Source organism: Somniosus microcephalus, chromosome 26 (assembly GCF_052327205.1).
Source record: "Somniosus microcephalus isolate GS21.2 chromosome 26, FLI_Smic_1.0, whole genome shotgun sequence".
In the NCBI taxonomy this organism is placed as follows: Eukaryota; Metazoa; Chordata; class Chondrichthyes; order Squaliformes; family Somniosidae; genus Somniosus; species Somniosus microcephalus.
Window position 1 is genome coordinate 20,485,985 of NC_141012.1, and position 24,513 is coordinate 20,510,497.

The 24,513-nt window shown below is 43.1% G+C and overlaps 1 protein-coding gene across 1 annotated transcript in view; it reads left to right on the forward strand.

Annotated features, from left to right (window-relative positions):
* Nucleotides 1-24,513, forward strand: part of snx19b (sorting nexin 19b) — a 223,150-nt gene that overhangs the window by 168,563 nt on the left and 30,074 nt on the right. Inside the window, exon 9 of the mRNA XM_085967945.1 lies at nt 18,196-18,380. Within this exon, the coding sequence (XP_085824071.1) occupies nt 18,196-18,380 (185 nt within the window). The remainder of the gene's footprint in view (nt 1-18,195; nt 18,381-24,513) is intronic.

Below are 24,513 nucleotides of genomic sequence, written 5' to 3' on the forward strand. Positions count from 1 at the left end.
CTTTTGAAGTACAAACAAACAGGTCTTTACTATTCAGAGGTCAGGGCGAATCTGCCCTAGTTATCCTGTAACATCACTTATATACTGGTGTGGTCACTGTCGGTATTACCGTATACAGAAGCCAATCAAATAGTGCCACACCTAAAGTAGTTCTCTTAAAGGTGAACGGTTACACTCAATCGTTCCCTTAAAGGTAGACGGGTACATACACTACAATCCTCCCTGTTTAGCTTATTACTTACAGGGTCCCCGTTAAACATACATATCTTCAACTTCACATAACAATTTACAGATATACTCTCGGTGGAGAACAAACAATTTACAGAGATAATTCCGGTGGAGTCAACGTCATATAAAACAGTTTACAGATATACTTTCGGTGGGAACAGTTCACAGGTTCAGTCTCTGCGGAAACAGTTCATAGATTCAGTCTCTGATCTTGACTCATTCCGAACAGCATCTCTTTGGTGTAGCCGGTTCACATGGCTAGCGTGACTCCTCCATAGCCTTTTTCTTAACGTAACAGCTTGACCTTCCGTCCTGTTGAACCAGCAGTGCGGACTTTTACAACCAACTGGCTGTCTTGATAATTTTCGGGTTTTCAACTAATTTAGCTCCTTTCATGGTGTCCCGCCTGAGAGGATAGTATTTTAGACAGTTATTATCTCCTGCTTCTTCTTTTTCTTTTCTGCCTTTTTGAAACTCTCGGAGCTCCTTTCTCTGCGGCCATCTGTAGCGCCACCAACTCTCTATGTTCATTAGACCTTAAGTGCTTCATGCGGATTTCTGTACTTTGGGAGTTTTCATCACAAACTGGGCAGACCAGATCCTCGTAATATTCAGTGTCACTCAATAGGTCATGATAGTATTCGGGGTCGTCCTGAGTTAGGCCAGTGAGGGGCCCTTCTACTTCCTCCTTATCCAACTGGACGTTAGCCGACGGTGGTTCCTTCTCTGACCATCTTTCTTGAAAAGACTTCTTCAAGCATTCATATTCATCCCGCTCTTCCTGGGATGTCTGCCATTCCTTCACGCCTGGCCTCATTTGTGAGTTCAATACCTTCCCTTCCATCGGGGATTCCGTTATCAGGCTATTTAATCCTTCTACTGAAGTAGCTGTTTCCGCATTCTTCTGTTCCCCTTGACGTAATTCAGCATACTTTTGACATCCATGTGCAAGCTGTGTTGCCCCCTCAGCTCTCTCCGTGACTTTTGGAAGCTCCGAATTCTTTCCCTTTGAAACCTGAAACTCGTGTTCCCATTTTGGAGTCTTGTCCCTCAGCGTGTATAAGAGTTGGCTGGCCGTTAACTCTTCTACGGGGACACTGTGGATTAGCGCCTTCTCCATTTCATCCACCTTTCCCTCCAATGTTTTCACCTTCCTTTCCTCCGGTCCTTTGGTTTTAAGCGCTCGAAGAAATTGCGCCTTGGTGTTCTCTAACTCCTGATCAGGGGCCATTCCTACAGTCTCTGTGTTCCTTCCATTGGCCTTTCCTTCCACTGCCCGGATTCCTAGTTGAATATGTTCTTCAAGTTGTTGGACCTCTGCCATTGCCGCCTCATATTTGTCTTGGGTTTCCTTCAATAATTTAACGAGTTCTTGGACATCTTGAATTTCACGTTCTGCTATGTCTTCCACCTCTAATTTTCCATCTACGGATGGAATCTCTACCGATGAGTCTGTCTTGGCCTGGAGCTCGTCAAACATTTCCTGCAGCCTTTGTAATTCTCGCTCATGTTCAAACTTTAGTTGTTCATATGCTTTCACTAAAACTAGCTTTTTGGAGGTTGCCGAGTTAACCCCTTCCAGGATTGTAGTCTGGGCCCGTTCATACTGTTCCTTCAACTTGTTACACTCTGCTTGCAACGAGTCGTAGAGATGAACTGGGATAAAATCCTGGCTTCCTGAAGATTCCTCTTCCTTTAGGTCGTTCTGTAAATAGTCTAGTTCCTGAACAGTTTCAGGGAGATGTGATCGGTACTTGGCCACGATGGCTCTATGGTCGCTCTTTTCTCGAGCTAGCTGTCTCTGTTGTCTTTCCAGGTTCTCCCATTCAGTGTCCCAGAACTTTTCCATATTTTTCATCTCTTGTACGAGACGGTCACTCCACTGTTCTAATTGTTGTCGTACTTTGACATAAGTTTGAGTCCGAGCTCGGTGTTCTTCCGTCGTGGATGAATCCTTAGCTTGAACAGGCTCAGAATTCTCTGTCAACCTGGAGTTCTGCTCTGTAACTTTATTCTTCTTGGTGACATAAGTCTTTCTGCATGTCTTTGTTTCCTTCCCCATCGTCGGCAAGTCCCCTTTAGCCTTGTCATGCATATTTGAATTGGTCTTATCGTCATCCATCTCAGAATCTGAGCTGATAGCTTGCACCGAATCCTCCTTCATTATGGCTTTTAGGTAGTGCCATTCCATGTCTATTTTCTTAATCCACTCCCGTCCTAGAAGTGGTGGTCCTCCCTCAGGTAATACGTACAAATTCATCCTTGGGTGTTCTTTCCCTCTATCTCTCACCTTGACTCTTATTTTCCCCATGGGGTATACATTATGCCCCGTGTATGTCTGTAATACGAACTTGGTATTTCTCAAAGGTATGTCAGAGAATAGCCGGTGGTAGTCCCTTCGGTTGATGACTGATAGAGCTGATCCAGTGTCCAGCTCCATTCGTACTTGGACTCCAGCTATTTTTAGTACGACCCAAATCGTTTGTAGATCAGTTTCTTTCCCCACATTGTGGATCTTCAGACTACCCAGCTCCTGGTTGTTTGGGTCTGAGTCTGAATTCTGTTCGTCTGAACTCTTTTCAGCCACCTTGTGTACCTTGTTGTACTTTTCTTGTGGTGGCTTCCGTTGATTGTTGGTCTTTTTCCCGGACCTGCATACCTTCGCGATGTGACCCAGTTTGCCACATTTCCGACACTCTTGGTTCTTAAACCAGCAGTGATTCTGGTCGTGCGTGGTCTTCCCACAATGGTAGCATTTTGTTGTGCTCGAAGTAATTTGGTCCACCCCGAGTGCCGCCGCCTTTAGCTGCATTTCGGCCGTTCCTTTCGCTGCGGCTTCGTGTGATGCAGCTATGAGGACAGCCCTGTCCAGTGTGAGGTCGTTTTCTTCCAGTAGTCGCTTCTGCGTTCCTTCTTTGGACAATCCGCATACGAACTTGTCCCGCAGTGCCTCTGTCAGATTCCCTCCGAACTGGCAGTATTTCGCTAGCCTACGCAGTTCGACCAAGTATTCCGCATTGCTTTCGTCTTTCCTCTGCGTTCTTGCGTAGAATTTGAATCGTTCAGCCAGCATCAACGGTGTGGGGTTCAAGTGGTCCTTCAGCACCGCCACAATTTCTTCGAAGGTCTGATCCGCTGGTTTAGCTGGTGCTATTAGATGCTTCAAGAGCCCATATGTTTTTGCCCCCATCGAGTTTAGCAATGTTGTCGCCTTGTCGTCTTCCTCTATTTTGTTGGCTTCGCAATAGATCTCTATGCGTTCCACGTACGTGGCCCAGTCTTCTATTTCAGAATTAAAATCGTTAATATTCCCTCGCTTAGGCATCTTTCTTTCTTTGAAGCAGCACAGTATTTCTTTAAGTATTATTTATTATCTTTTTTTTTTCTAAAATGGCGGTTTTTCTGCGAAAATGGCGGTTTCCCGCTCTTCCCTTCTCTCTCTCTCTCTCTCTCTCTCTCTGCCCACTTCAATGGCAGTTAAGATGGCGGTTCTTTTCCCACAAAAATGGCGGTTTCCCACTCTCCCTTTCTCTCCCCGCCCACTTCAATGGCGGTTTCCCGCCTCTGTCGTCTTCTCCGCCTAATGGTGGCTTTCCGCGTTTCTCCCTGGTGTAAGGGGTACGCTTTCCCCACAGCGGACAGGTTCAGCCGCTGGGCTGGCTCTCGCACAGCTCCCCTTACTCGGCTCTGTCTTTTCCTCCCGCCCGCACGGCTCTACCGGCGCTGGGTACACCCCGTTAACGGAGGACAGTTCAGCCGCTGGACTGGCTCTCGCGCAGTCTCTCTCTCCCCGTGCTCGGCTCTGTCTCTCCCTCTCCCGCACGTTCAGTTCTACCGGCTCTGGGTACACCCCGTTAACGGAGGACAGTTCCGCCGCTGGACTGGCCCTCGCGCAGTCTCTCTCTCCCCGTGCTCGGCTCTGTCTCTCCCTCTCCCGCACGTTCGGTTCTACCGGCTCTGGGTACTCCGTAGGTGGAGAACAGTTCAGCCGCTGGACTGGCTCTCGCGCAGTCTCTCGCCCCGTTCTCGGCTCCTGTTCGCTCTCCCACTCCCGCACGTTCGGTTTTGCCGGCTCTGAGTACCCCGTTGGTGGAGAACAGCTCAGCCGCTGGACTGGCTCCTCGCAGTCTCTCACTCCGCACCCGGCTCTCACCCGCACGGTTCCCGTTCGCCTCCCCAGCCCTCTCGCAGACCGGTGTTTCCCTCCCCGGCTGCGGCTGGGTTTCTCCTCCCGCACCTACTCGCAGGCTCAGCGCTTCGTGGCTGCGGTCGCTGCCCGGATTTTTTCCGCCGATCGCGGTCCGGCTGTCACCCGACGCTGTTGGACCCGACTTTTGGCCGGTACAGCTCCCCCTCGACCGAGGTCGAGTGCTCTGCCCTTCTCCTCCGGATACTTCTACCCCTTCCCCTACTCACAGTCTCTTCGGCCGCCTTGTTTCTTGCTGGTCGGCTCACTCCACACCGTGGTAGCAGGGTAATCAGTGCCTGTTGCTGATGAAGCTTTTGTTGCTAGTCTTCCAGCTTCTGTAAAGTACCACACTTTCTGTTGTTGTAGCCTCGTGTTTTCTTTTGGTAGCACGACGAGGGCGGTTGCCTCTCTTCGACGCTCTTTGTTACTTTGCTATTCTTGCCGCAGGGTACGATCGGACTCGTTGCCACTGTAAAGTCTGTGGGTTGTGCAGTAAATAAATACACAGACTTTTGAAGTACAAACAAACAGGTCTTTACTATTCAGAGGTCAGGGCGAATCTGCCCTAGTTATCCTGTAACATCACTTATATACTGGTGTGGTCACTGTCGGTATTATCGTATACAGAAGCCAATCAAATAGTGCCACACCTAAAGTAGTTCTCTTAAAGGTGAACGGTTACACTCAATCGTTCCCTTAAAGGTAGACGGGTACATACACTACACTCTTAACTGCAACACCAGCAGTCCAGGACTTCCACCCACTGTAAAGGGCCCTCTGACACCAGCCGAGTATCCAAGGTATGCCACCTTTTGACCTGAGGCTTGCCCCAGTGTAAGATGGCCAGTGGCCTCTGGGGTAGCTGAAGAGTGGCAGAATTCTTTGCCAATTTTTCAAAATCATAGGCCTGGAGAGTTTGATTGATCACCCCATATTGATTTAACTCCTTTTAGGGGATTTCAAATTTAAATTTACCCCTCTATCACCTATAGCAACACTGGGCACCAGGGGCACAGAGCTGACACTTGTGCCCAGTGTTGCCAAGGTACATAGGACGTAGTCCTGTCATTTGCATCGAATTATGTTCTGACAGAAATGGCAGGGAGTTAGCAGAACTGCTCACGAAGAATGTCCCGACACACTGCTAAAGTTATGCCCAGGAACTGACTTGAGAGGAAAATCAAAGCCTTATTCCTTACTCTCAACATGCCTTGGGATGTTTTACTACGTTAAAGGTGCTATTTAAATGCAGGTTGTTGTTGTTGTATTAGGGCAAAAAAATAAAATTAATTGACAATGAGCCATTTCTACCAGCCTAGAATAGGTTGCAATTGGAAAAGTGTGGAGAGTTTTTATCAGGATCTTGTAAATAGTAAGAACTGCTAGCATTTCAAGTTGCCCGAGTTAAAATTCATGAAGCACTTTACAACACATCCTGAAAAGAAAATTTGGCCTGAATAAGGTTACCAAAAAGTGATAAAGTAACTTGACAATAAATCAGCAGTTTATTACAAAGCAAAGCCACAATGCTATGAGTCTTTGTTGATAACTCATGACGTGCCAAAAGGTTAAATATATAGGATAAATATTAACTTGTGGTTATTGTCATTGGCATGTAGTTTGATAGTTTAGTCTTTTATGGCTCTTATGTGAGGAACTGAGACTTAAAATGAGCTTGAAGGTTATATTTTCTAATGGATGGCGTCATTAATTATAAATAATTTTACCGTACTCTTAGCCTATGAATTCCTTTTCTCACTCTGCTATTTTCTCCCTCTTTTAAAAGAAAATTAATTCATGGGATGTGGGCATCGCTGGCAAGGCCAGCATTTATATGCCCATCCCTAATTGCCCTTGAGATGAGCCACATTCTTGACAACTGAGGCTATTTCAGAGAGCAGTTAAGAGTCAACCACATTGCTGTGGGTCTGGAGTCACATGTAGGCGTAAGGACAGCAGATTTCCTCCCCTAAAGGACTTTTCACTGTCTTATCCTGCAAACCACAACAAAATTTGCCTCTTCCTGTATTTTATAATTTTAAAGCAAAGTAGGCAGTGTGAAAAAAATATTCATCATGCATTTTGATTTTGGTATTTTTTTAACTACTTTAGCATATGAAATCTTTCAAAGCGTATGAGATTAGATTTTTTCCCCAACATTTGTAATTCTATCACATTGAAGGTTTATGCTATTCTACTGCTATTTTACGTTGCATTTATATAGACCAGTAGCTGTAATCCTGTTTACACTGCCTGGCTAGGACTCCAATTCTTATGCCCAGGACAGAGTTCCATGCACGTGTGGTTACATGCATGTTCAGTGTTTCGCTCCCAGCATGCAGCAATGTCTCCACCATCTAAACATTTCGGTTATCTTCATGTAGGTTTAAAAAGTGGCCTGGATGTCCAAGACACTCTTTAAAGTTACAGGAGACAGGCAGCAGTGCCCTTGTGGAAATTCTACCTCATAGTGTATGCTGACGACACCCAGCTCTACCTCAACACCACTTCTCTCGACCCCTCCACAGTCTCTAAATTGTCAGACTGTTTGTCCGACATCCAGTTCTGGATGAACAGAAATTTTCTACAATTAAATATTGGGAAGGCCGAAGCCATTGTTTTTGGTCCCCGCCACAAACCCCGTTCCCTAGCCACTGACTCCATCCCTCTCCCTAACATCTGTCTGAGGCTGAACCACGCTGTTTGCAACCTTGGTGTCATATTTGACCCTGAAATGAGCTTCTGACCACGTATCCGCAGCATAACTGCAACCGCCTATTTCCACTTCCGTAACATCGCCCGTCTCCGCCCCTGCCTCAGCTCATCTGCTACTGAAACCCTCATCCATGCCTTTGTCACCTCTAGACTTGACTATTCCAACGCACTCCTGGCCGGCCTCCCACATTCTACCCTACGTAAACTTGAGGTCATCCAAAACTTGGCTGCCCGTGTCCTAACTCTCACCAAGTCCCGTTCACCCATCGCCCCTGTGCTCGCTGGCCTACATTGGCTTCCGGTTAAGCAACGCCTCGATCTCAAAATTCTCATCCTTGTTTTCAAATCAATCGATGGCCTCGCCCTTCCCTATCTCTGTAATCTCCTCCAGCCCCACAACCCCCTGAGCTATCTGTACTCCTCTAATTCTGCCCTCCTTTTGGTCACCTTCCCTAATTTCTCCTTATGTGGCTCGGTATCAATTTTTTTGTCTTATAACACTCCTGTGCCGCACCTTGGGACGTTTTACTACTTTAAAGGTGCTATATAAATACAAGTTGTTGTAGTAGTAGTGTGGTTGTACTCTCATAAAAGCAAAAAGTAATATTGCAAGCCCTGTCATGATATGAAGATTGCATTTGCCAGCATATTTCAACTATTTAGGTACTGACATTGCGACCATGAAAGTGGAAAACATAAAATATTCTTAATATTATAACAGCTCTATCAGTTTTTGTACAAAGTTAAGAAGCAAATTGAAGTTGAAAGACAAGAGTCCCAATATTAACTGGCGGGCGGGGATTAAATTTGGCTCATGGGGCACCCCACGCCATTTCTGACCCTTTCACGACGCACGGCAATTTAACTGCCGATTATCTGGCTTTGGGACAGCCTCCGCCCCAGACAAGCGGGGGCTTAATAACAAAGGCAAAGTTGTGGTCCGATGACGTACTTGCAACACTCACGCAATTTTAACTTGGGGTCGACTAACTGGTAGCAGGCAGGATCGTGGACGGAAGAGGCCAGCTAAGTCTTTAAAACATTACTTTTAAGGTTCCGTGTGGGCCAGGAGGAGCCAGAGTGATCCTTCTACTCCACAAGGAGACCTTAGGCTTCCGCTGGCCCAGGCCTCTCCCCGTTCTGATCATGATCATTCCCACCTCCCTCCCTTTGTTCACACATTGCCGAGGACTAATCCTTGTGTCCCCAGCAGCGCTCTGCAGCCGTCCGATTTCCCGTTCTTGCCCGCCGGCATCTACGTCATCCCTGCCGACTTCGGGCAGGTGTCTGTGAGGGTACAACAAAATGAGGCCTGGGAGTTAAAATCAAGGGTTCGGGTGCTGATCGGGTCGTCGCCTGCTTCAGCCCCCATACCCCCGATTGCTGCCATCAGTTAAAATCTAAGTTGTCCAACTGTCTCAGCCTTGAAAGGGCTGTGGAACAAATCTCTTCTTTTCAGTCTGATGATATTTATTAGAAATGTTAATCTGATGATTCAAATTTGGCGAAGTTGTTGGGGGTGAATTTCCGCTGGAGTCCTCCTAATCATTGTGACTTCAGCAGAAGGATTGAGAAAATGTTGTAAAAATTACATTTACACCATTTCGCTGAGGATTCAGTGGTTCTTTCACCGAAGCTATGGCAGACAAGCAGGAGAACCACACCCGCCCGCCCCCAGAAGTTCAGCCCTAGTTGTTCAAACATTGACTTTGTATTTTGGACAGAACAGATTGCAGGTGCAAAGCCCATAACACCAACCTTTCCCACTGCAGACGTGAAGTCATCGTTGAAGCAGACATGAGAAGCTAGCTTATCTTCAGGGGAAACCAACCTTTCCTCGTAAATTACTTACAGCCATCGGCCCATTTGACATGTGACATGTTAAACAATTTAACAGTTCCTCAATACCAATGAACAGAACGTCCGATTCAGTCAGTATTAACCGAGATGACATTGCAGTAAACTCAGCTGGTGCATGTAGTTTGGAGATACTGATGCTGTCTCAACAGGCTCACAGATCATTTATTGTCAAATTTCGAAACTTCACTTTGTTACAAGTATCTTAAAAAAAAAAATTAAATGACGTGTTATTTTTAGAAAAAAAAGTACAGAAGTTGTAAATTGACCAAATTTTTGCATAGTCTCCAAACCGTACTTTATTGTTAATCAGTGCTTAGTTACAGGCATGGTTTGGAATCGAAAAGACTTGACGGCGTGGTAGGCAAAGGAAGTTGAGTTTTGATACAGAAAATTCCGTAATCCGTTTTACAATGGTGTTGCCATCATTAACATGTTCTTAAAACAGAGCATGCGGAACACTGCAGAAAAGTCTCTGCAGAACTGCACTTCTTGCTAAAACCCTTAGCACTTGGCTTTACTTGTGTTCTAAGTTACGGACTGAAAAATTATGATATTTCAGAGCATTAACATACTGCGCCCTGCGGAAAGATTTCATTTGAGAGGGCTCGGAGATGTATTTAGGTGGTTTTGTCTAACTGTTGGTTTGAATAAAAGTAATTTGCACTATAAGCAGAGCAGCAGAAACCAACAGCACCAACCTAAATGATTAATTGTGAATGTAATCCAATGATAGTCAAGGTCCCTGCTAATCAAGGAAGTATCATCCCAAAGGGAGAGGACTTGTTCTCCAATAATGGTATGACCTGCTTACTCTTTCACTGGAACTAAATTATAATTTTGAACAAAGGAAGATGTGGAGGCTTAAAGAATAAGTTGAAACTAGTCAATAGTGTGCTGTCATGCTGATTCACTCTCTGTACGTGTCTGACCAGTTGTGGGCATAGCTACAGAGTTCAGGAAAAGCTCCCAGTTAAACATTAATGATTCATTAAAAGTTTCAAAAGCTAGACCGAGGATTTCCAAGTGCCAGTCTTATTTCAGCTTGTTCAGTTTGTAGTTGTAGGGTGTGCCACATATGAATAACTGCCAATTCAATATATAAAAAAAAAAATGTACATAAAGATCCTGAGATCTACCATTATGCTTTAGTCATTACACAAGAGTTTTCAATTTAGATTTGAAACATAGTAATTACTAGCAGATTTATCGTGGGATTGCACACAGTGAATCAGTTATGTTTTATGATATTTAATGTCCAATATATTATAAGAAGCACTAATTTATTTGATTCAATAAGTCAAATTATGTTTTTATTACAGAGCATTGTAGGATTGTTAGTGATGTTTTGGGGTTTGAAATCAGTGATTGTGTGCATGTTGTGTGGAAACTGTAAATCAGTGACCTTAATTACTACTAAAGGTTAGTTTAACATGGTAGTTTCTTTTATCTCCATTTAAAAAATAAAAGTCCATGATACAGAGGACGATGATAAGAAAATTGTTCCAGGCTGCAGAGAGGTAGAAGCTATGTGGCACAATACTAGGCTGTGTGGATTTGTGGTATTTTAAGGATGGACCTAGGTGTGGGGAAAAAGGGGTCATGTAGCATGGGAGCACTGGAGTTGTGTAAGAGTTTGGGATAACAGGAGGGGAGGTTGGGAGACATGGGAGCACTGGAGTTGTGTAAGAGTTTGGGATAACAGGAGGGGAGGTTGGGAGACATGGGAGCACTGGAGTTGTGTAAGAGTTTGGGATAACAGGAGGGGAGGTTGGGAGACATGGGAGCACTGGAGGGGCTATACTGATATTTAGAGGTACTAGAATGAGAATACCTGTGTCTCGGAGAAGTGAAAGAGGGCCACTGGGTATATGCCAGCACTAGGGGAAGTCCTGGGTCATGAGAGGACTGGGAGAGGCATTCTGAGGGTTGGAAACTCTGAGAGGCAATGCTGGATGTGACAGTGGAATTAAAAACCTGTAGATACCAATTAAAATATGCAATCACCAGATGAAAAATTAGGTAGAGTGGCTTGCTGTTAATACTGATGGGGGAAGATTGCTCTCCTTGGAAGCACTGGGCAGTGCATTTATTACACCGGAAGTTAAATGACTTTATGTAAAGTTTAAATTTGGACATATCACAAATGGATGACACTGACAAATTCTTTTTTCAATTTAAATGTGAAGCATGATATTATACCTATTTAGTGTGATCATAGTTTGAAATGATTATTACCGTTACCGCAAAGGTTACTTAAATTACTTCAACTGCACATTTCTCTATCACTGATATCAATAAATGCCAGTCGATTTCCTTGGTGGTACCCACGGACAAAAATTTGGGTCTCTCTTACAACTGTCTCTCTGCTTGTCTCTCACTCTCTAATTTTATCTTGCTCTTCTATCCTATTTATTTTCCACTCTTTATGTTTCACGCTCTCTTTCACACTTTCTTTTGGCATCTTGTATCTCTGTTTGTCTATGACTCATTTACTTTTTCTCCCTTTTTGTGCGAGTCTTCTGCATGTCTCATAGTCTGCATTGGAACACAGGAACAGGAGTAGGCCATTCAGCCCCTCAAGCCTGCTCCGGCATTCAGTTAGATCATGACTGATCTGTATCTTAACTCCATCTACCCACCTTAGTTCCGTAACCCTTAATACTCTTGCATAACAAAACAGTTTTGAAATTTTCAATTGATCTAGCCTCAACAGCTTTTTGAGAGAGTTCCAGATTTCCACTACCCTTTGTGTGAAGAAGTGTTTCCCGACATCACCCCATAGCAGCCTAGCTCTAATTTTAAGGTTATTCCCCCTTGTTCTGGACTCTCCCACCAGAAGAAATAGTTTCTCTCCATCTACCCTATCAAATCCTTTAATCATCTGAAACACCTCAATTAGATCACCCCTTAACCTTCTATACTCAAGGGAATGCAAGCCTCACACATTTTCTGTCTTTGTCTCTGTATTGATAAGTCAGTGATCCCGCGCTCCCAGTGGAGACCTGCGCTCACAGGGAATGAATATCTGGAGCATTGCATCGCCAATCTGCACTGCAGTTATAAGCACAGTTCCCCCTCGGGAAGTAGTGCGGAATTACCAATTGTATGTCTTGCTCTCTTTCTAAGTTTTTCTTTCTTTAAACCATTTGAAGGTTTTGAAGTTAGCTTTGCACATAAGTATAGAGAAGAAGGGAATTGTCAGAAGCTTCACAAGCTGGATCAAAGAAACTCACAGGCCATCTTTAGCTTGTGGGTTGGATCTTAGACATAACTCAGTTAGGGCACTAAACATTTTTTAAGTTGCTATTTGAAGGTTTGGTTGTTAGTAAAAACAAGATAAATCTGCATGACTTCAGTCATTCTCGCCGCCGCTTATATTTTTTTGCTTTTTTGCAAGCGTATAGGTAGGAGATTTGACCCTCTTCCCACACAGCTACCTTGTTCGGTATTCAATTCACATCATGAGAACAATAAATAACCATTGGGAGCACAGTTAGAAAAGAACGTACCTTCAATGGACGGTGAAAATGGTCATCACCTATTTGAAGTGTAACATTCAGTGATTAAAAAAATGTGGGCCCTGAAAATCCGTGATGTTTTGGGCACACCCAGGATGCTATCTAGGTGAGCAGAGTTGGAGTTTGGGAAAAGACCCAGGTATGTTGGAACTCTGTCTCCTTTTTTCAGAATTGACATTTCTTCTGGAAGTTGACACGAATGCTTCTTGCAACCATTATTAAACGAGGCAGAACTGGCAGGACGATGCCATCATCCTAACTTCCCACCAGTGAACACAACACAGACCAGTTTTAAAACCTGGGACCATCCAGGTCTTTATTAACATGGTGCATTTACCCACGGAGTCCGTTTTGGTTATTTTTAAAGTTGCACCTCAGTGTTGGGTACCTGTGAGGTACAGCATGGCACTAATGTCCATGGCGGATCTCTGAGGGAGGTAGGCTGGTTTTGGTCATGGCATCATGGAATTTGTTTCGATTACATTTTTCTGCTGCAGAGGCTGCATCTGTATTCTTCAAAATCAGAAGTTTTTATAACAGTTTTGACAGGAGGCCATTGTGTAATACAGGAAAATAGTGTTAGATTGTGTTGACATTTGTGCTAGTGCAATTGGTATTGGCTTGTGAAATAATTTCAGATATCTACTTGTCTGACAACAAACAATCTGTATAGTGAAAAGGTTAATTGAATGCAAACCTCTACCCCGAGCTTTTTAATACTTAAGATTAACAGCTACGGAGATGTAAATGGTTAGAAAATGTTAATGTGCAAGTCTTTTTACTGGCAAAACATGAGTCCATAATGTTAATTATGGGACAATTTTCTCTATTATTGTCGGAATAGATAGGCCTGATTTTATTTGGCAATGAATTGCAACCTCACAGGCTGAGGTCTGTCACTTCAAAAGAGTCATTGATTTTTTTTGACTATTTCCTTTCAACACTTTTGTTTTCATTGAAACAGTCTTGAATCGATCGTTGATTGAGTTTTCTCTTTCTAAAATCCACTGTAAAACCAGCCCAAAGGCTTAGCCTATAAAGATGAAGGCTTTTCAGTGCCAAAATATGAACACACAATAGCATTTCAGTAAATAACCTTGTTTACAGAAAAATATGCGTTTAGCCCATATCTGCCCATTGTTGTAGATATAATTGTATTTATGTAGAGTACAAACCAATTAATGGAGCTGGTGATGCATGTACATTAGGAATCAATAGTTATCTGGATAGCCCATGTCAATTTGACATCCTGCAGCCAAAGTAAGCAGCAAGTGTTGAGGCTTTTCAATCACATTGCCAAACATTTGTGGTTAGTACAGTGAGACTTATTGGCTTTGCGGTTTGTGCTTTTATTAATTTATAGAAGAAGTCATCAATCAAGAATAAAATGAGCAATAAATTACTTTAGTTGTCAGAAACTAAACCTAAAGCCCTGGTTTAATTAACGTTAACATTTCTACATTAAGTCTTAGGCTATATGTTGACATTTTAATGTTTATTGTTGTGTGTCAGTAAGTATCCAATTAACTTTTTGACCAGCATCAGAATTTACTAGTAATTGAATTGCAATTAGTTTTATTTTCAATTCTGATGTTGCTGAACTTAATAAAAAAAAAAAAAAAAAATCATTTTGCATTAAGCATGGTTGCTCTTTATACTACTTTCTTTGGGAGCCATGTAAAGAGCATATAAAATGATGCTCATTAGTTTTTTAATGGATTCTTGGATTATTAGGGAGCCATTCACAATATAAATTACATGAGACGGAATTCTAAAGGAGATTTAGGTACTTTTGTTTTTAATACATTTTCAATTCCGTTTCTTTCTTATAGCATTCTTATCCTATAATGGACTGTTTACTACAATAACAAGGTACTTTCAGTAGAAACATTGCAAGTCTGACGCCATGTCTGAAATGATGTTACCAAAGGTTTCATTGGATGGCAAAGGTTTTGAAAATCGTCATAGGTTTAACCATCTTCATTCTGAAATCAGAACGAAAGGGAGTGATAACAACATGAGACAGAGCTCCATCTATTGCTGTTCTCCATCTACAGAAAGAAAAAAAAAAGAACTTGGCATTTATATAATGCCTTATAAGGTCTCTCAAAAAGGTACTAAATCGCATCAAATGGAATGAAAACAGACAAGTGCATTGAGTGTTTCCGTAGTCCAGCCAGTCAGTCCAATATTAAACCATGTCCTAGGCTGCTCTGGTGGCTTGGTAAGATTATCTAAGATTACTGAGCCACTTAGGTCATGAAAGTCACAGATTCAATCTCCACTCTACTGAGTTAGTTTAAAAAATTGGTCAGAGTTTCTGTTCCTGATTGCTAACCGGTAACCCCTGCTGTAAGTAGGCATGCATGGACATCAGATGAAGATGGAGGACAGAATCGGATTCAGCTGTGCTGCTGTAGTGGGCCTGCTTACACTCAATGCCACTTATCGCATATAAAGAAGGGCCATTTGGATGAGAGCACCTAGCGTCTATGGTACCATATCCCATCAAAGAGTCGATGGGAGCCAATTTTCCTGTCCCTCACTGACTTTTTGCTCAGTTCAGTAACACATTTATAAGTCTGAATAATCTAATCATGTTTTGTTGCCACTGCTTCAGTAATACTGTTTATAACGTGAAATTTACTGCTGCTGTATTAGTATTGAGTTACAGGAAACTTTCGATTTACCGGCACCTAAATAACCGGAAATCTCGGTTAACCGGCAAAATTCAGGAGTAGGTTCAGGTAAGTTTTACTTCATATTGTACTTGCCTTCCTCGATCTGTTGCTGTGCAAGGGTGTGGCTGCAGCTGTTGCTAAGCTACAGAGACGCTTGGAACTTGTGGCCATTGTTCTGAACCTGTTGCTAAGCAACAGGGTTTGTTGCTTTATACGGAGCTCTCAGCTCTCCGTATCTTTTACTATAGCTTTCGGTTATCTGGAATTTTTGATGAACCGGCACCACGTCGGTCCCGTCGGTGCTGGATAAAAAAAAGTTTCCTGTACTAGGTTTCCTGAACACTGAGCTATATAGAACCACAGTTGGTTGAAGTTTGTCATAGAATCTACATATCAATTTACACCTGAGAGCTTTCTAATTTACTGTCATTAAATTAAATTCATTATTGAGCTTAGGACTGTTTTTAATATTTAGGAAAAAGCAGTCTACCACATATATTGATGTCCTAATTTTAAACAAAGCTTTTTACTTAAACTGCTCACATTTTATGTACAGCTTGCTCACAGAACACCACTGTGTAAAATGTCATTGATTGCCTAAATGCAGATTTTGCACATGAAAGAGTTAAAATCCATTGGAAAATAGTTTTTGTAGCAGTAATGGTTTTCACATGTGTTTGTTTCGGATGCCTCTCTGTAACCTTGCAAAATGTAATCAGGTTGCCATTATGCACTGCTCTATTAGCCAATCCGAGGATACATTAAATTAGACCAAAACTGATAGGTTATTCCAGCAATTACATGCTGTTCTCGGATGGCATTTAAAGACTTACAAACAGGTGGATGTTTCGTCCCATATGATGGGAATTGCTTTCCAGTTAGTACCAACAGCAGCAAAGAGCCTTAAATCATACTGGCGTTATAAAGACTACTTTCTCTTGTACAGGGGACATGTTGACAGAATGCTGTCACTAGCATTGTTGGACTTGACTTTGTTGACAACTGTTTTGCTGCAAATTCCAAAATAGACTACATTTGAGAGGCAGGGGCACTAGGACTTGATGACTGAGGAGTTGTCAATTTTTAGAGCTTTATGAGATGTACATCCAATATTAAATCACAGTGTACTGAATTGGTGTTTACTGGGTATGTATAAGGAGGTTTAAATCTGTTTCTTTTTACTGTGTACATCACATCACACATTCTTGTTGCTTGTGTTTGAATATCTTGGACAATATTTCATCTAGGATGCCAGCAGGATGTTTGGTGAGAGTTGATAAAAACCAGGGGTAGAAATAGATACTTTTGGTACAAACTGTTCCTCAATCTCTTTTTTTATATATATATTAGCTATATATATTTTTAAAGTTACATGTCTCCTAAATGGCAGGAGACATTTTTTGTTGAATTGATTTATGTTCCCTGTATGGTGGCCTGCCATTCAGGTCTACTCTCACAGACACTACCATCCTGATAATGCATGATATGCCAGCGGTCTGAAGATACACTGGGATGATTTTTGTCACCAGACCACCCCATTTTTCAGCACGAATGTGAAGGTAGCGGGACAGAAATTGGAATCAAAAATTGCCAACATGTCGCTGCAGGCCTGCCCATTGTGATTTTTGAGCAGGTTTTAATTTAGGCTGCTCGCGCTCCTGCTGGAAACAGACAGGAACCTAATAAATATATTAGATTAATTTAAATATATTTAAACTAGAGACCAGTGGCACAATTGGAGCCAGACTCCATTTTTGTGTCACTCAGTGCTGCCACTGCTACTTCTTAAACTCACCACAAATCGTGGGCGGTACACGGTGGGAAACAGCTAATTCCACCACTAGTTAAAGGGGGAATCATCTGCTATCATTTAAATCACAGTAAACATTTGACGGACATATTGCTTATATCTCTTGACCATTTATGGGAGCAGAATCTCTGCTTTTTATGGTAGTGGCTGGACAACCCTTAGGAAGCTTAAGTGGGGATTGGTAACCTTTTTTTTGCTGAAAAATGGGAATCCTTCTGAATATTCCATTCTGGCTAGAGGAAGAGGAGCGGCAGCAACAGGTAGAAGGACCACACAGAGCTACAGCTGCAGGGAGACCACAGAGGAAGAGTAGAGCTCACAGAAATCCTTACCCTCCCAACTGGGAATATAAGGCCAAAGTTACGTACCTGTGCTTCTCAGAGTAGCAGTGCGGAAGGAGGCTGTGTCACCACCTGCAACAAGACTTGCAACCCACTGCCACCGTTAGCACTGAATTGCCTGTTGCAGTCAAGGTTACTACAGTTCTCAACTTCTTTGCCTCTGATTCCTTCCAGGCTGCAACAGGGGATATCAACAGCTCAGTTAGTCTGCAGTTCATGCTTGCATTAGTTGGTGACTGATGCCACATTTTCTAAAGCAACCACTTTCATCACTTTCCCTGTCGAAAACTGGAAACAGCAGGACAGAGCTTTGGGATTCGCGCAGATTGCAGGCTTCCCCTAAGTCAAGGGCTTCATTGCTGTACAGGTCCCTGCAAAGGAGCTCACTGTTTTCATGAATCGCAAGGGATTGCATTCCATTAATGCGCAACTGGTAATGTGGTCACCAGCAGCGCATCGAGCCCGCTATCTTGGCAGCTATATATATTTTTAAAGTTACATGTCTCCTAAATGGCAGGAGACATTTTTTGTTGAATTGATTTATGTTCCCTGTATGGTGGCCTGCCCAATATATGCTACACATGAAAATCAACGCATTACCTTTCTAACCTAGAGAGAAAGCGGAAGTACTCCGTACTGATCGAACTTGCTTTACTCTGTTTTAAGTGCAAGTTGAATTGCATTGCATGTATAACCTATAGGTGTTTGTGTGAGAATGCATAACTGAAAGAGTTTATTGAATTGTTTGTTAGTTTTATTTGTGCATGGGATGATTGATCACTTATTAGTTGTTGATTGATATTATGCATATGCTTTCTAGCGCGGTGGCTCATTATATATTTTCTGCTTACAGGTGGCTTGAGGTTCAGATTGTTAACCTGACATGTACTCAGTACTGGGTTGTGTACCTCAAGCTTTTACAGGAAGCTATCTGGCCTGGAGGAGCCTTACCGAAATGGCCAAAGCCAGTCAGAACTAAAGAGCAGAAAGAACAGACCCAGGAACTGGCCTTCCAATGCCTAATGAAGATGCTGCCAGGTTAATATATTTTTAATTTTAGTAACTGGAGGGACTAAATTCAGTGCTACCTCACAGCACGGACTGAGTTTCCTTTACTTGTCTAAAATCAGGTAGATCTGCTTGGCATGAGGCTTATAATGGGGAATGGTATATTATGAAGGTAATATTGAATATGTTCATTAAAGGAAAAGGAAAGACTAGGGGAATACTCATTGTTCAAGATGATCCTTGTAGAGTTTTCTTCCCCTTTAAATTGTGTAAGTTTGATTAGTGGAATATAATTTTGTCATTAATATCAGTAAAATCGCTCTCCAGGTCTTACAGGATGATTTCATTTTTGCTAAGCAGTGAAAGATTAACTAACAAGAAGTATTGAAGATAAAATTCAATGGTGGAATACCTAAAAGATAGAAAATAATTAAAGTCCAGGATAGTTTCACAAAAGCCATGGTTGCAAAACAGCATAAGTATTTGATCCTATCTCACTGTGAGCTGTCTTGCCCATTTCATGTATTTTATGCCCTCCACATAATGATACAAGCAGCCAAATAAACAACATAAATGATGATAAATGTTTGGCAATGAGTTCATGGTTAAATCCAGTGTAGCACTGCTACTGACGTTCCTGAGCTACTGATCATTTGTTATTTTTGAAGATCGCAAATTTGTTAATGGAAAAGTTGTATGTTAGTTTTTTAAATTTTGTCGTGGCTGCTTACCATTCTGTAGGTTCATAAAATGGAATATGTTCACCCTAATAATCATTAATGTCTAAGCAGGCCACATAAAATAATGTATTATTAAACTGAGTATGACTTAATGTAATTACCCACTGAATTATTTTACACTTGGGAAGAGCAAAGAGCGATTCATGCATGTGACATAATCCTTCATTTGAAGAGCAGGTTTCACCATAGCCCCCTGTTTAAATCAAATGATGAAGTGTATGATTACCTGTAATATATTTTTGTTCGTCTTGTGTTTTTATGAGTTCGGTAGGTTTGAATATTTGTTAAGTAGATTATTGATAACTTCATGAACGTAACTGGCATGGGGACTACTAATGCAGTTTGGGGGGAGGGGGGGAAATGAAAGAATTAATCCTAGTAAAGATACTGTCCATTAATCCAGGGTGCTTCAAAAATTATCTCCCGCACGCTACTGTGCTTAATAATCCATTCATCTTCTAATATTGCCAAAATTCTATCAGCGCTTGTTAAGGAACAAAATATTTACAAAAGGGTAGAGAAAACATAACTTTTAACATTGAGTTTTTTTAATAAAAGGGAACATAAAGAATTCTCTATTTAAGGATGTGATTAAAGATGATACTTGGATATCACTGGCAATGGAGAATTGCTGTCATTCTTTCACTCGTACAGAAGACTGTCATCGCTAACTTATGGCTGCAGCAGTTGTTAATTGTCAGACTTTCATTCTCGGGAACATTAGCATGCTGTCCACAATATAAATTGAATAGGCTAAATTAGTTAGCACTATCCTGTTTGGGGTAATGTGTAGCAATTGTACTCTGATCTTTAAAATGTTAATTGGTTATCAATTCTGTTAATGTTTGAAGTGATGTTCAAATTCTGGCTTGCTTCATTAACTCTGTACATCACATGCTACATCCCAACTGTTAAGACACTAGCCAAGATGCACTTTTATGGTCAAGTTCATATCTCTTCTCTGGTTTCCAAACTCTCCAGTTGTGTAAATTGCTTACACTGTGGCATTGGGAATATGCTTTGCCTCATTTAGCTATACAGAGACTTTTACAATTAGACAAAACATTAGTTGAGTCCTGAGCACTGCTTATTGTTTGCTTTGGAAGATGTACGTTTCTTTATCTGATAGACTAAATCTAAATTTAAGGACAAAATGCACATTTTTTTTGTAGCATTTTTTAAGTTATTGGTTTATTTTTCAAGGTTTAAAGTGTTTAAACTTAAAGGATTGCACTCGTGAATACTAGTCCTTACAGAATGCTCTTGAGCTAATAATTATTATTTCCCAATAATGCCATATTATCCAGGTGTCAATGTTTTTTGGCTCATAACTGGTGCATTTTTGTTAGAAAAAGGACAATGTTTACATTTATACAGTGCCTTTCAGGTGCCAGCCTTGGCTCAATGCTAGAACTCTCACCTCTGAATTGTGGGCCCAAGTCCCATTCCAGAGACTTGAGCACATAATCCAGCCTGAGTGGAGTACTGAGGGAGTGCTGCACTGCCGGAGGTGCTGTCTTCTGGATGAGATGTTAAACCTGGCCCTGTCTTCTCTCTCAGGTGGACATAAAAGATCCCATTGCACTATTTGAGGAAGAGCAGGGGAATTCTCCTGGTGTCCTGCCCAATATTTATTCTTCAAATAACACTAAAACAGATTATCTGGTCATTATTTAATTGCTGTTTGTGGGAGCTTGCTGTGTGCACATTAGCTGCCACGTCTCCTACATTACAACATTGACTGCACTTCAAAAGTACTTCATTGGCTGTAAAGCACTTGGGAACATCCTGAGGTTGTAAAAGGCGCTATATAAATGCAAGTTATTTGTTTCTCTCTCGCTCTCTTGTGAAGCACTTTGGGGCATCGAGGGAAAGCTCCCTCTTTCATCCTCAGGATGTCCCAAAGTGTTTCACAGCAAATGAGTTACTTTTGAAGTGTAGTCAATGTTGTTATGTAGATAAATGCAGCAGCTAATTTGCTCACAAGGTCCCACAAATAGCAATTACCTTAGCGCCTCCCGTTAGCGCCAGCAGATGGCGTCAACGGGGCGCAAGCGCATTATCGCCAGGCCTCCATGCCAGTTTCAAAGGAGGCGGGTACCCGACCCGCCTCCCCGAGGCGGGAAGGGGATTAGTGCCAATTAACGGCCCTGAACTGTGGGATTCCCGATGGCTCCAAACCACGCCAAGTTGGAGGAGTCGGGCCGTCGGGTTGAAGGGCTTGGAGGGGTCGAGATGTGGGTGTTCAGGTGAGTGATGTGTGCATGAGTGCAAAGGTAAGTGTGTTTGGTGTGTCTAAAGTGATTAAAGAAGTGTAAATTACCTTTTCTTACCTTTTCAGCCTTCCTTTAGGTTCGGGGAGTGCCTCATCTCACCGGCACAGAAAGCAGAACGGCTGCGAACCGTCAAAAGTGACGACCTGCAGCTTTCTGTGCAGGAGAGATTTCTAACTGAGTCTGTGGAGGAGGACTCATGTTAGAAGTAAGACTGTCAGTGTTTGACAGCTTCAAACAGCTGTGAAACACTGATATTTCATCTGTCAAAATATCTTGACAGATGAAATTTCAGTCTGTGACGTCACCTGTTGCCGGGTGGCCCTTAATTGGCCTACTGAGCCCGCTGGGCAGGCTCAACAAGGTCAATCAAGTTAAAATCGCGTGGATTGGCCGCATCTCGATGGAGGCAGGACTACAACCCCGGAAGTTGTAGTCCCGCCTCCAACCCGGTGTTGCTGGGGGTGGGGGGGACGGGGAAACCTGCCACAGTACGTAGCAGACATATGGGTGTAATGCAGGAAGTTAAGTAAATCTGGCCATGATGAGGCCATCCCTGGCCTCCCGGGCAGCAATGGGTTCCTCCTGCTCCTCCACCTCATCTTCCAGCTGATGCTCTTCTTCCTCCTCCTCTGAAGAGGCTGTGCACTCAGAACCTTGTTCCTCATGCGGCGCTAATCTTCACTGCTGTGCTATGTTGTGCAGATGACGATTCTGGAGACCCTGGCTGGTGCATACTGAACAGCTCCTCCAGATCTGTCAAGGCATCTGAATCGCATTTTCAGCATGCCTATTGTTTGCTCTATGACACATCTGGTGAACATGTGGCTTTCATTATACCTCTCCTCGGCCTCCATACTTGGCCTCCTCAAGGGTGTCATGAGCCACATCTTGAGTATTGTGTGCAGTTTTGGTCGCCTTACCTGAGGAAGGACGTTCTTGCCATGGAAGGAGTGCAGCGAAGATTCACCAGGCTGATACCTGGGATGGCAGGAATGACGTATGAGGAGAGATTGTGTCGATTGGGCTTATACTCACTGGAGTTTAGAAGATTGAGAGGGGATCTCATCGAAACCTATAAAATTCTGTCAGGCCTGGACAGACTAGATGCAGGAAGGATGTTTCTGATGACTGGGGAGTCCAGAACCAGGGGTCATAGTCTAAGGATAAGGGGTAAGCCATTTAGGACTGAAATGAGGAGGAATTTCTTCACCCAGAGAGTGGTGAACCTGTGGAATTCTCTGCCACAGAGGGCAGTGGAGGCCAGTTCATTAAATATATTCAAGAAAGAGTTGGATATATTTCTTGAGGCTAAAGGGATCAAGGGATATGGGGAGAAGGCAGGGACAGGGTACTGAATTTGGATGATCAGCCATGATCTCATTGAATGGCGGAACAGGCTCGAGGGGCCGAATGGCCTACTCCTGCTCCTATCTTCTATGTTTCTATGTTTCAGTGGATTGCCCTTGTCTCCAAGCAGCCAGCCAGAAAGTCTGTTTGGAGTTGCGAAGAGCTGAGGCAGGGTGGATTTACGCATGACGAAAGAGTCATGACAGCTGCCAGGGAATTTGGCGCACACATGCATGATGATCTTCCTATGATTGCAGACCAGTTGCACATTGAGGGAAGCCCTTGCGGTTGACTAACACTCCTGGGTGATGATGGGGTGCCCTGATGGCCACATGTGTGTAGTCGATGACGTCTGCACCCGTGGGAAGCCAACCAGAGCGGCAAAGCCGAGCGCCCGCTCAGTAACACTGGCGTCATCAGTGGCAAAATTGATATAATTGGCTGACTTGTGAAACAGGTGACCTGTGTGATGCATATGTGGGCGGTTGACTGCAAGGTGCTGCAATTGTCTGCTGCAGATCCCTGGAAGGAGCCTGAGGCAAAGAAGTTGAGGACACTGGTGACTTTGACAGCCACTGGTAAGGCGTGTCCTCCAGGTCCTCTGGGCTGCAGGTCTTGCTCCAGCAATCTGCAAATGTCTGCAACAACCTGGTGCGATAGCCTGAGCCTCCTTTGGAACTGCTGCTCAGTCATGCTGAGGAAGCTCATCCTCTGCCTGTATACCCTGTGTTGGAGGTATTGCCTCCGGCGCGGTGCAGCCCTGCGCTGATGGCCTCTGTCCTGTGCAGCATCGGGTCGTTGAGGAGAAGGTTGGTGGTGGTGGTGTTGGTGCTGCTGGTATGCCTGCTGCTGCTGGTGTTGAGGCTTATCCTGGTCCGTTTCTAAGGACCAAGGTGAGACAGTATAAACGGCACCAGAGAAGCAATCTGTCAGTGGTGTGATAGGTAGTAGCAATGAGGTTGAGAGTGTTTTCCGAATTTGCAGAAAAGTCTTGCAAACTCTAGACACCTAAATCTGTGCTGAAAATGCACTCAGCAACAGCATTTCCCTCCGGAAAGTAAGCAGGTATCAGTTGGCAGTATTTATTGTGCACTCCATGCTCTGCATTAATGATCAATAGCCACTGAACTTCCGCCTCAGCTTGACAGACGTGGTTCCTGAGCTATGTGATTCCGTGGACATGCAGTAAAATGCAAAAGGTCTGGTTAAGAATGCAGTTAAGGGTCTGACAAGTACCTCATAATGATCTAAATTAGGTCGACCGCCTCTGCTGTTCGGGTCGCTGCCGCGCTGGCAAACGCGCCCGAGTTAAAGGCGCGAGGAGGCGGGATGACGGCAGGTTCCCGACGCGCTCTCATTTATTTCCACTTTTACTCCCGACCCGCCTCCAATCCCGCACGCATGGCAGCATGAAAATTCCGGGCATAGTCTTTGCACTGATTTAATAGTACAAGTAGTAAACTTTCACTTCAGGTATCCACAAAATCCATTGATGTGACTTATTTTCCTTTATGTGATGCCAAACCAAATGTTTTTATGAAGCTCCTATTACTGGGCATGTTTGCCAAAATGTTCACATTGCTGTAATAACAAAATGTATTTTCTGAAGTGATGTCTGCTTGTATTTCTCTGAACGTTTGGCTATTAATTTGCTACGGTCGGCACTACATCAGAGCATTGACAAAGTCTACATCTGATTAATGACAATTTTTGGTATTTGCCATTTTAAAAAACATTACTGTTATATATCCTTTCTTAGATTTTTTAAAAATCTCCCCATCTGAAAAATAGTTGAAGAAC